At 32.5% G+C, this 12,652-nt stretch overlaps 1 protein-coding gene across 1 annotated transcript; it reads right to left on the bottom strand.

Annotated features, from left to right (window-relative positions):
• Positions 1-6,946: 6,946 nt before the first annotated feature.
• Positions 6,947-9,059, bottom strand: LOC107492469 (probable pectinesterase/pectinesterase inhibitor 41). The gene is made up of 2 exons (XM_016113496.3): positions 8,044-9,059; positions 6,947-7,803 (listed from the first exon to the last, which is right to left on the bottom strand). Exons 1-2 carry the CDS (start codon positions 8,996-8,998, stop codon positions 7,115-7,117), a joined length of 1,644 nt encoding a protein of 547 aa, XP_015968982.1. The 5' UTR covers positions 8,999-9,059; the 3' UTR covers positions 6,947-7,114.
• Positions 9,060-12,652: the final 3,593 nt, after the last annotated feature.

Raw genomic sequence — 12,652 nt, 5'->3', positions numbered from 1 at the left:
AGGAGTTGGACATAGTGAACCAGTTGCATGAAACTTCAAGACTAGTCAAAATTGCACATAACAAATAGGATAACGTTGTGTGAAAATTTAATAAACAAGGTGTATTTTCTCCTATCTCTTTTATGCAGGTGTTGTAGGTGGAAATAATGTCGGAGGGAATAGCGAGTTACAGCTTTACTAAGTCGGTTTGGAAAGGTCTAGTCCCACCAAGAGTTGAATTGTTTGTCTAGTTTGTCTTGACTGGAAGGATCAATACGAAGGAGAGACTGAGTCGGTTGGGAGTGGTTAATCAAGAAGATGTTGTATGTGTGTTATGTAACCAAAGTGTTGAATATGATCACCACTTGTTTCTTGGTTGTGATTTTTCTTGGCAGGTTTGGTGTGTATGGTTGTCATTTGTTAGAAGGCAATGGTCATGTCCAAGGACGCTTAACGAATATTTTCAAAGTTGGACTGAGCTATCAACTAGTAAGCAGGAGCGCAAGAGGTGGATGATATGTTTCTGTTCGATTATTTGGAACATTTGGCTAGAAAGGAATAGAAGGATTTTTCAGAATAAAGGAAAAGGGGTTGACAATATTATCCATCAGTCCTTCATGAACTATAAGGAGTGGTTAGGTGTGGATACCTTCTGTTTGTTGATGGCAATGTCGAAGATGACAGGGAATATTAATTAGTGTTCTTTGCATAGCTTTCTTCTTTTGACTGGTGGTTATTTCTGTTTGTTGTTTTTCTTGCTCCACATGTTGTGTTGAGCTTTTTCTTTCAAAAAAAGGGTTTTCAATCACATAATCCCTCAATTGAGAATTGACCTTTTTTTGTCTGTAACTCTTTCCATTATTTTCATTTTCATCACTTTTTGCCACGTAATCTGAATTTTCAGCCCATTTCTCTTTTCTTTCACCTATGTCCATGGGTGAAATGACTCCAATAGTCTTTGGTATTACAACATTACAGCAAATCATAGTTCTCCCATGTGGCTTCAAATTCAGATATGCCTTCCAATTGAATTAGTAATTGTATAACCTCATTTGAACCATTTCCAACAATTCTCTTAACTAATATAGCAATTGATTACAGTAACGGTCCTTGTGTTTTAGAGAGAATTGGTAAAGGAATATACTAGGCTGAAGGATTTTCCTGAAATTTCTTCCTGGAAACATGAAAAATTAGATGTATCTTAGGTAGTGTTTGTTTTGAGATACTGAGACGGAGATTGGGAGACTGAGATTCAGTATCATATTTGTTAGTTCAAAGACTCGTACTAAAATTTCAGTTTCTGTCTCCAAAATTTTAGTATTTCGTACCTCCAAAAAGTGGAGACAGAGGGGACTGGAATTTTTAGAGACGAAAATTGAAATTTTAATAACATTTTATATCTAAAATACTCGTATTTCAATTAATAATTCTAACTTTACTCTTTGGTACAAATTAAATTAGAATTTCATTCTTATTTTACTCTTTGTCTCCCATTTTATACCAAACACAATACTGAGACTTATTTCTAGGGGTGAGCACGGGTTGCAGGTACCCGATTTCCCGTCCGAACCCAAACTGAATCAATTAAATTGACAGATAATCGGGTCCAACTCGAACCAAACCAACGACTCTCTCTAGCAATTGGTTCGGGTAACAGTTTTGGGGGTGCGGAACCCGAACCAACCCGTAGATCCGATCATATATTAATTAAATAAAAAAATAAAAATTTAAAAAATATATATGCCTTTTAATATGTTTAGAATTTAATATCTTTAGTGATTAATATGTTTGGATTTTAATGTGTTTAGTTTCTAATGTAGTTGGTGTTTAACATGTTTGGATTATTTCTATTAGTGTTACATGTTTATTGTACTTACAGAATTTTTAAGATAAAAATTTTATTTTTTTATTTTTTCTTATGAATTTTTTCTTCATCAAGTATCCAATTATCCGAACCGAACCAATTCGTTTTTAATCGGTTTGGTTTGGTTCGGATACACACACAAAAATGTAAATCCAAACCAAACTAAACCAATTCTAATTCAATTGGTTCGGTTCAAATTTAACCTTAAACTCGAACCAACCCGACTTATGCTCACCCCTACTTATTTCAGTCTCTGTCTCTCTTTCAAATACTACCTTAGATCCTGGTGGTAGTTCCACTTTGTAAGCAACTTTGCCAACCCTTTTGAAAATCTGAAATGGTCTAAAATACCTTAGGCTCAATTTTTTATTTTTCCTCAACTGCACCGAGTGTTGTTTATAAGGTTGAAGCTTAATCAAGACAAACTCTCCTTCTGCAAACTTCTTATCTGTTTCTGTTTATCTGCTAATATTTTCATACTATTTTGAGTTTTGTCCAAGTTTGTTTTTAATTGTTGTAGAATGTGGTCTTTGTCTAATAGCATTTTTTGTACTTGTGGTGGATCAATTGCTTCCATAGCATATTTGGCAATAGTCGGAGCTTTTCTTCCATAAACCGCTTCAAATGGCGACATGTCTGCACTTGTTTGGCAAATAGAATTATACCACAAATAAACCCAAGCAAAAGCTTTGGACCAGTGCTTTGGGTTCTTATATGTATAACTCTGAAGAATATCTCTAAGATTTTGTTGACAGCTTTCATTTGGCCATCAGATTGTGGGTGATATGCAGAAGATATTGATAAGGTTGTCCCTTGTAACTTGAACAATTGCTGCCATAGATTGTTGGTAAAAATTTTGTCTCTGCCAGGAACCATCATTTAGGACATGCCATGTAACTTTACTACCTAATTGAAGAATAATTTAGCCATTTGTTTTGCATTAAAATCGTCTCTCATAGGAATAAAGTGAGCATATTTTGATTGACTATCAACTACCACAAGGATTACTGTATAGCTTGAAGAATTCGACAGACCTGTGATGAAGTCCAAGCTTATATCTTCCCACACCCTTTCTAGTATTGACAATGATTGTAATAAGCCAGCAAGAGATGTGTTTAGTGACTTAGTCTTTTGACAAATATGACAATTTGTTATAAATTTCTTAATATCTTGCATCATATGATCCCAATAAAAGCTCCTAGCAATATGAGTTGCTGTCTTCTTAATACCCGCGTGACCCCCAATCGGAAATAAATGAAATTCATATAAAATTTGTTGAATCAATTTAGGTTTTGTAAGAACTACCAATCTATCACCCTTGTATACCATACCTCTTCTCACTGACATGTCCTTTGCATCTTTGTTTCCCATAATAATTCTTTGTAATTGTTGTTCTGCAGCTTGAGCCTTCTTAATCTCCTCAAGGAGCTGGCACGTTGGTTAGCTCCATGCATGTAACAAGTTCGAGATAATACATCTGCAGGGATATTTTCCTTTTCTACCTTATACTCTATTTTGAAACCATAGCCCAAGAATTTATGTAACCAAGCTTGTTGTTTCGGCATTTGGAGTGACTAGTCTAATAAATGCTTCAAACTTTGTTGATCTGTTTTAATTGTGAATTTATGTCCTATTAGGTAATGTCTAAACTTTGCTAGTGTCTCTGTAACTGCAAATAATTCTCGAACATAAACACCTCATTTTTGCATGCGAGGAGACAATTTTTTTGAAAAATACACAATTGGGTGACCCGCTTGACTTAGAACAACCCCTATACCAAGTCCAGAAGCATCAATTTCCAACACAAAAGGCTATGAAAAATCTGGTAATGCTAGCACTGGCCCTAGGGACAATGCTTTCTTCAACCTGTCAAAAGCTTCTTGTGCTGCATTAGACCAATTAAAATTGTCTTTCCTCAATAAATCTGTCAATGGAGCTGCCAAAGATGCATATTACTGAATGAATCTTTTATAATATCTTGTAAGTCCGAGGAAGGCTCGCAACTACTTCAAATTGTTAGGAACTGGCCATTCCATAACTGTCTGAACTTTATTCCGATTCATGGCTATGCCATTACCGGATATGATGTGTCCAAGGTAATCAATACTCCATATACCAAAAGAGTATTTCGACAACTTGGCAAACAATTGGTTTTCTTTAAGTAATTGTAGCACAATTTCTAAGTGCCATAAGTGAGTTGTCCATGTTGAGCTATAAACTAATATATCATAATAAAAAAAACTAACACAAATTTTCATAGAACCTGTTCAAAGACTGAGTTTATTAGTGCTTGGAAGGTTGCTGGCGCATTTATTAACCCAAATGGCATTACCAGCCATTCATATAGTCCTTGGTGAGTCTTGAAAGTTGTTTTGTGTCTCTTCTAGTTGCACTAAAATCTGATGGTACCTAGATCTTAAAATTCAACTTCGAAAAGAATTTAGAGCCATGGAGTTCATCAAGGAGTTCATCAACTGTTGACATAAGGAACTTATCTTTTATTGTGATTGCATTCAGAGCTTGATCTGTAATCTATACAGAATCATCATGTCCCATCCTTTTTCTTCACCAAAATAATTGGTGATGCAAAAGGACTATTACTAGGCTATATGACCCCTTCTTGCAGTATTTTTTTACCATCATCTCTATCTATATTTTCTGGCTATGCGGTTGTCTGTATGGTCTAGATTTGATAGGTTTCGAACTATCAATCAATGGGATGCGGTGATTGAATGCTCTCTCTAGGGGAAGTCTGGTTGGCTTAGCAAATACAAAGTTATAAGATTGCAACAATGATTGCATCTCTGGTTCTATATCCTCTAGAAAATTTAGAAATTTTGGGTCTTCAACAATTGGAGCAGCTTCTAATGTATACATTTCTTCAATTGCATTTGTCATGCATAGCCTCCTGAAATGATGTAGTTGTGTAGTTATTGGTTCGAAAGTTTGCAACCTTCTCAAAGTAACTAACTTTCCTTAGTCATAGTAATGTAACATATGAGTATAATTTGCTGCATGTGTTCCTAATTGCTGGAGCCAAGAGACACCTAAAACCAAATCAATGAAGTCATAGGTAGTAAGAATACATGAATATTAAGATCATTCCCTTGAATTTTCACTGGCACATTAGCTATGAAGCCCTTTGTAGTTATGGTAGTTATGGTGTGACCATTACCCACCATCACTTGGTATGTAGGTTGATGCCAACTTGGTAACTTAAGAAATTGTGCAATTCGTGGGGGGCATAAAGCAATTTGAACTCCCACTATCAAGTAGTATATGTATCTTCATACCATGTATTGTTCCTTTAAACTTCATAATTTTTTCTCCTATACTCCCATGTAACGCATGCATTAAGAGGTAAGGCTAGTACGCTTCAGGATGTTATACATTTTTTGTAAAGGAATCAACGGGTAAAGCAGCAACTTCAGTTATAATAGTCTTTGTCAGTCGCACTTCTTCATCAGCTTCATCCTTAATTTGCAAGAGTAAAAGTTGTTTATTCGAGCATTTATGGTTGAGGCTATATTTCTCATCACATGTGAAATAAAAAGCATTCTCCCTACGCCTTTGTACTTTTTTTGGGGACATCTCTTCTTAATGGCAAGATTTCTTTAATTAGCGAGTGTCTTAGCGATTGGCGAATTTCATAAAGGAGGGAGGTTTGTGAGAGGAGTAGTGTTTAATTGAGTGATGGAAGTTGTGTATCGAGATTGTGTATAATTTTTGTTTGACCAATTGTTATTTCTTGGTTTTGTCTCAACTTTATCTTCATATAATTTGGCGAGGGAATTAGCACGAATCAAATTACCTGGGCCTTGTGTTATCACCTCTCTTTGAATTTTTGGTTTTAATCCACCAATAAAATAATTCAAAATAGTATCTGGGCTCAAACTGTAAGAACGAATTACCAAAATAGAAAATTTTATATAATATTGGTGAACAAATCCAACTTGAGTGAGTTTAAATAAATCAGACTTTGGAAACTCAAATGGTAAGGGACCGAATTGTGATTCAATAGCTCTAACCAATAATTGCCAAGAATGAAATAGGTATGTCTTGTGAATCATTTAGAATCAGGGGACCACCTCTTTTTTAAAATGTATGGATGTCAAGTTTACCTTTTAATCTTCCGGGGTTTGGTAGAACTCAAAAATTGCTTTGTATGAAATAACCAATAAAGAACATTAGAACCATCAAATTTTGGAAACTCAACATGGATGCTACAAATTTTTGAGGATTTACCACCATGAGTTGAAGTGTTTGCGTTCTTGGGTTGTTGTAGGTTATCAATTGCTGCCTCCAGGTGAGAAAAACGGGCATCAGTTGCAGTTTATTTTTGGTTCAGAATGAGAGAAGAACGACGAAGAATGAGAAGGCGGCTGTTAGTGCGTGTTGCTACTGCGTGAAGACTGACGGAGAGAGAGAGCACGGCTACGAGGAAGGGAGAGGGTGAGGATAGACTGCTGCTATTCGAATAAGGGATTAGGGATGATGTTACTCTTTATTAGTAGACTGGTATACAATGATGAAGTACAATTTTTCAGATGTATTCTTCTTTTTAGTATGAATGAGGGTAGGAGAGATTAGATTAGGATTCACTAGAAACGAGCCCACCTTTTAATGTATATGAATAATGAAATATATTTTAATTTTAATTTTTAAATTAATTTAGTTTTAAAATTACAAAACTAAAATTAATTGAATTTTGACTAAATTAAAAGAATTAAGATAATTATTGTCCAATATAAAAAAAATATTTAAATCTTTTTGTAACATTAAATAAAAATTATTTTTTAAATTTTTAATACATGGATTGTTTAGTAAAAATATTAATATGATATATATTTAAAAAAATTAATTATTGACATGGAAAATATAATCTACGTGTCATGTTCTAATTTATCCACGTTTTTATCATATCGGCCTTGTAAATAAGTAGCTAGCCGTTGTAATAACTTCTAAATCAAAAGTTGATTGCAGTGACAAGATCTTTCTGTTAAGCGGTATGTAGTCTTAGATTTTGAGTTGTGAGTCTACCGTAGTTGGTACTAAGAGAGTTTAACATAGATTTGTGAGGCAGGTATATATTGTGACAGAGGATTAAGAATTTAAGAATTTATTTAAGGGAAAAAAGTGTTACAATAGGCACGCAGCAAAAGCCTGATTAAATTAAAATTCAATTACAATAATTAATCAACAAAAACAAATAAACATGGCCACTATGATAATCATAATATACAAATAATGTTAAGTTGCAGCACATATATCTTACAGTGATGTCTGGAATGGAACGTTAGTGGGAGGCAACCAAGCATCCCCATCCAAGAATTTGGAGACAGTAAAATTAGCTGCATCAATATCATTGATAACATGATAGCCAGGCCAATTCACTCTATTAGCAGTGCTTGAACCAGGTCCCATGTTATTGTACTCAGCATAGTACAAAGTGCTGAGTGCAAAATCTCCATTCCAATTACTCCACCCAACTGGAGCTATCAAACTATCCATAAAACTCTGAATATAAATTGTCCTTGAGTACTCCTTCCACGGCCGCCCAAGGTAGGTTGACACACTACCAACCACTGGAGCCAAATCGTCGGCGGCTTTAATGGTTGCGTTCTGTATGGAAATGCCAGTGTTTTGGTTCGGATCGGTTCGGCCTTGAGCCGTGATGGCATTGAATTGTCCACTCATTGGAAGGCGGGGATATAAGTTGCAGTTTTGTAAAACAACCGCTGCATTTCCAAATATAAAGTCAACTGTGCCGTAAACATCGCATTCACGGTAGAATTGCCTCATGGAATGTGTGTACAGAGTGTCTTGGTAACCTTCAAAGCTGCAGCCATAGAAGGTGGACAAATCTGCTCCATTTCTCACTGCCACTGCTTGGTGCTTGCTTGGTCCCGCACTGTTGCGGAATGTTATGTTGACTGCTACAAATCCTTCCGCCACCACAGCTGCAAAACCCATATATATAATTCTTAAGAAAAAGTACAGAGAAACAAATAAGTTTAGTAAATAATGTATAACTTCCCTTCTCTACTTGTGATTTTCGTAGGAGTATAGTGTGTCTTTATCTTATCGGACCAATTTTAAAACCTATTATTCGTATTGTTTACGAGCGTTATTGTTTATCTAGCAAAATCGCTTAGAATATAATTAATATAAAATATATAATCTTATATAATCTTACGTACCAAATGTTGCTGAGTTGAAGGTTGTGAAACCATCAACAACATTGTGATCACCAGTGATAACTGTCCGATTGATTCCATCTCCAATCAGCATCAAGTACTTCTTCTTCTTGTCTATAGATACGTACTCTTCATACACACCCTCGGTGATGAAGACGACGAAATAGCCATCGGTAGCAACCGAGTTATTGGGTGCAGCCTTTATAGCTTCATTGATAGTGGTGAAGTTTCCACTTCCATCCTTACTAACAACCACAATATCTTTCACAGAAACATCTTCCATGTCTTCCAAGCTTAGTAGTTTTCTGCCACGCTGGCCATGACTTTCTTCTTCCCACGATGTAGTTTGCTCCTGAGGAATCCAAGCATCAACGAACATAGCAAGAGAGACGCTGTTAAGCTTTGTATCCTCTGAGAGCAGAGAAGAAAGTTCATCTTTGACTCTCTGATCAGAAGCCGTGGTTTGCAATCCACCCAAACATGTTTGTTGGTTTGTCAAAACGGCACTGAGCACTGTGTGATAATCATCAGCTTCACCGGCGGGAAGAACATCACCGGCTTTTTGAACCGTGTCAAGAGTGTTTGACAAGAACTCCAAGTTGAGTTCGGCGAGGAATTTGCAATCTTGGAGAGCGCGGATTGTGGTTTGAGAGTAAGAATTTCCACCTTGTTGAAGATAAGAGTTGACGGCGTTCAAGAACTTTCTAGATTGCGATAAAGATTTTTTAACTGAAACGCGGCAATAGTCATAGATATTGCCGTTTTGATTAGCAAGAACTGATTTGCAGTAAGAAGGGTACATGGTGGAGTTGCAAACCGTTTCTGTTGGAACATAAGCTCCATTTTTATATGCTGCTATGGACAAGGATGCAAACAAAGAAAGCTGAAATAGGAAAACATAAATTCTAATAAGAGGGTACAATGTGTTATTATTATTCTTGAATAATGATAATTCCATTGGTATAATTGGAAGCAAAGAAAATGCTAGAAGAATATAATGCGAATTATGTGAACGTGGATATGGATATTTGGGGTGAGATTCATGGGGTATAGTTGGGTTCCTTATATAGGGAGCTATATACATGCGATGAGTTTGTCTTATTAGTCATTAATTACAATGATTAGTAGGTGTGTTTGCCTAATTAAGTAGATGCCGGCGTCGTGGCTGTCATGAAACGTTGACAATATCTACAACCGAATATTGGGAAATATTTGATTAAGTGTTTAAAATGAACATGCATTGGAATTTTCCGTCCGTTCATGTATATATGCAAATATTATTATTAGAATCCCGCTAGTTGTTTAGGATTGCTATTAAGAATTAATTAATTAATTAGTTGTTTGGTAGTGCATGATTTATTAGCTTATCCAATAACAAATGGATATGAATTTAAGGTTCTGTCAACGCCGGTGGGGTTGGTCCCAAGCAAACACTAGACAAAAAGAAACATGAACAAAATACAAGGAAATGAGGAAAACAGAATGAAATTAACACGGATTCATTTGAAAAGACTTTGAAAAATTATTGTGTAGTGCTGTTATATGATCTTGAAGAAAAGATAATTAAAAAAAAAACAAAAAATTAAAATAGCTTAACACAGAATCCTTAGAGCAAAGTACATACAAAAGATCAAGCAATAACCAACAGAGTAAAAGAACATCAAGCTAAAACTAAGCAAACAAATCCACATATCATCTAACAGATCATCATCGATAATAACCAATAGAGTCAAATAATTCACTAGTTGTTTTCACAGCTTTGCATACCTACTCTTGTCAACGAAGAAAAGAGAATAATTTGGTGTGAACTCAAAGACCGTGTGACAAACAACAGAACAATGTCAGCGTCCTTTCCGGTTAAATTCCTACACGTGTTTACCAACATTAGAATAATTAATGCAAAAATGATATGGTTTGATTATTTTTAATATGTATCTATATTTTAATATATATTTTATATTAATGATTAATTTTAGTAGTTGATTTTAATATATATTAATATATGTGCATAAGTGCATTACTCATATTAAAAGCAAATTCAAGGTTTTTTTTCAAGTTGTAAAAGTTAGAAACCATTATTTGGTCTCTTTAGAATAATTATTAATAAAATTTTAGTTTTTTTTAACAAATGTTTTAAAAGTATTTCAAACACATATTAATAATGTTGTGGTTGAGCTACTCTGGATATGAACTAGATTAAATACACAAGAGAAGATGGTGGACTTTTTATAAGGTTGGAGGTACCTACAAAAGATTTTAACATTTAAGTTGGTAGTAGTCCATGAAATATATTAATAGAACTGATAATACTTGTTTTAGAGATATTGAAAAAGTTTGGATAAAATTTTTGTGGATGTATAGGCTAATTTGATAGAGATATGTTTTAAAGTATGCAAAAACACATTATAAAAATTTAAGGATCAGAAATCTTGATTTATATTAGTCAATATTTTTAAATTTTAATTAATAATTTAATATTTTAATAACCTAATACTATATCTTTTAGTCAACACCTTTAAATATTACTAATTAACTATTGATAAATATGATAAATTTACAAACCCTATAAGATTGCTCCAAACATAGGTGGACATGCTCTTAAGAAAAACGTTTGTTGCCCATTATGACAAATTTGACCCAAATGTAGAGCGAATCTATAACTAATTAAATATTTCTTTTTTTTTAATTACAAAAAAGCAAAACTATCTTTTAGGAATCTTAATGCAAGATCGAATATGGGTTAACATTTTTATCTACTTAATATATTAAAACTGGATTTTCCCCCAACTAATAAGGGTGACGTGTCACTCTCTCGTGAGTCTGTTTTCCCTCCAAAACGAATAAAATTTTTCATCTATTCTAAATTATTTATTATAATTATATTATTATATTATATTTAATATTTAATGAATAATATATAATTATACTAATTTAAGAACATATCTTCATTATAATTATATCAAATCAATATTTAATGCACTATTAAACTACTTATCAATTATAATGCGTAATTACTGTACATAATAACAAATTGCCTTAATAGTAATTAATTTACATATTTATTTTTGTTTTACTAAGGTCTATAAATAGTGTTTTCCTATCGTACATCAATCTAAATTTGAGAGTTAGCACATAATTCTATATTTAATATTTTTTACTACTTCATAGAATAAGAATGTATTCTTCATTTTTTATTGAAGTTGATCCTTTTAAGATACAATTTATAATTTTTTATAATATTTTTCATATACTCATTATATTATATTATTCTTTTGATAATTTTTTATTTATTGTTGCTCTAAATTATTCTTATCGTTTAATGTTTCAGTTCGATTGTCTTTTGCCACAATCGTTTACAATGCATCACATCCATGAAATACATCATTGAGTTGTCTTCACTGATTCGAGTTCCAACTACATGGATGTAAGCGTTCAAAGAAGAGGCAATAGTCTCTACTTTACCGAAGGATGGTTGGATCTACTCACCTATTATGACCAACCTAATGGAATGTGGTTAAAGGAGGATGAGTAGATTATTATAATTTTAATTATTCGATTAAAATTGTAATATCAGTTGTGATATTTTAATTATTAATGCATTATTAAACTATTTATCAATAATTTTAATTATCTAACATTTGTAATTTATTTTTATAATTAAAATAATTAAAATTAAGTAGATCGTTATTAAACTACTTATCAATAATTTTAATTATCTAACATTTATAATTTACTCATCCTCCTTTTTTATCAAATTATTATAATTGTTTGGTTGCATAATTTCTCATTAGATTCACATCCTAAATTGGTCAATTTATAATTTCTCGTTAGATTCACCATCCTAAATTGGTCAATTTGGTTCAAATTCAGATTTTGTTTTTCTTTTTCTTTTTTTTTAATTGCTCTTATTGCAGCAAGTGTCCTCAGATTTTTATTGTGAGCTACAAAATAAATGTCCCAAACTCTCAATACTTTTGTCATCCTTTTCGTTGTGTTTTTAACTCTGTTGATGTACTATTAATTTTAAATTTGTACGAATTTTAAATGTTGATACTTACGATATTATTTCAGTTGGTTGTCGTTACGAGAATGACTTTATACTATACATGACTAAAGACTAGAATAGATTCAATATTGTTTAAGTAATTTTGGTTTTAATATTAGTATTTGATTAAATTATAATTAGAGAATTTTAAATTATTGCCTCAATTTATATATTATGATTATTTTTTGTGGATGTACTATTTTTAAATAATTTAATAATTAATAAAATAAACTGGTGTCAAGTATATTATTTAAGTTTATTTTTATTCTTTATTTTTTTATTGGTATTTTCATTATATTTGACAAAAAAAAACTCTACCTAAATATATAATTTTTCGTTGTCCTAAGCACAATTTAGTTGCCAATAAAAACCGATTTTATCTATAAAAAATAATGAAACATGTATCTTTTGATATTATATTAATATAGTAAGTAGACATTATGATATAATAATATCTTTAATTGCATTATAATTGTCTCATAAATAATATATGATTATATTATTTTAGAAAAAGTTTTCATTATAATTATATCAAATCAATATTTAATTATGATAAAATACGTTAAT

This window comes from Arachis duranensis, chromosome 6 (assembly GCF_000817695.3).
Source record: "Arachis duranensis cultivar V14167 chromosome 6, aradu.V14167.gnm2.J7QH, whole genome shotgun sequence".
In the NCBI taxonomy this organism is placed as follows: domain Eukaryota; kingdom Viridiplantae; phylum Streptophyta; class Magnoliopsida; order Fabales; family Fabaceae; genus Arachis; species Arachis duranensis.
The sequence above is the reverse complement of the archived record's forward strand: the minus strand, read 5'-3'. Positions and strand labels throughout refer to the sequence as shown.

Excerpts from the sequence above, each read along its gene's own strand:
- LOC107492469 (XM_016113496.3), bottom strand. The coding sequence starts at position 8,998 with ATGGAATTATCATTATTCAAGAATAATAATAACACATTGTACCCTCTT. Across the intron at positions 7,804-8,043 it reads CTTCAACTCAGCAACATTTG|CTGTGGTGGCGGAAGGATTT; the intron begins GTACGTAAGATT and ends TGGGTTTTGCAG.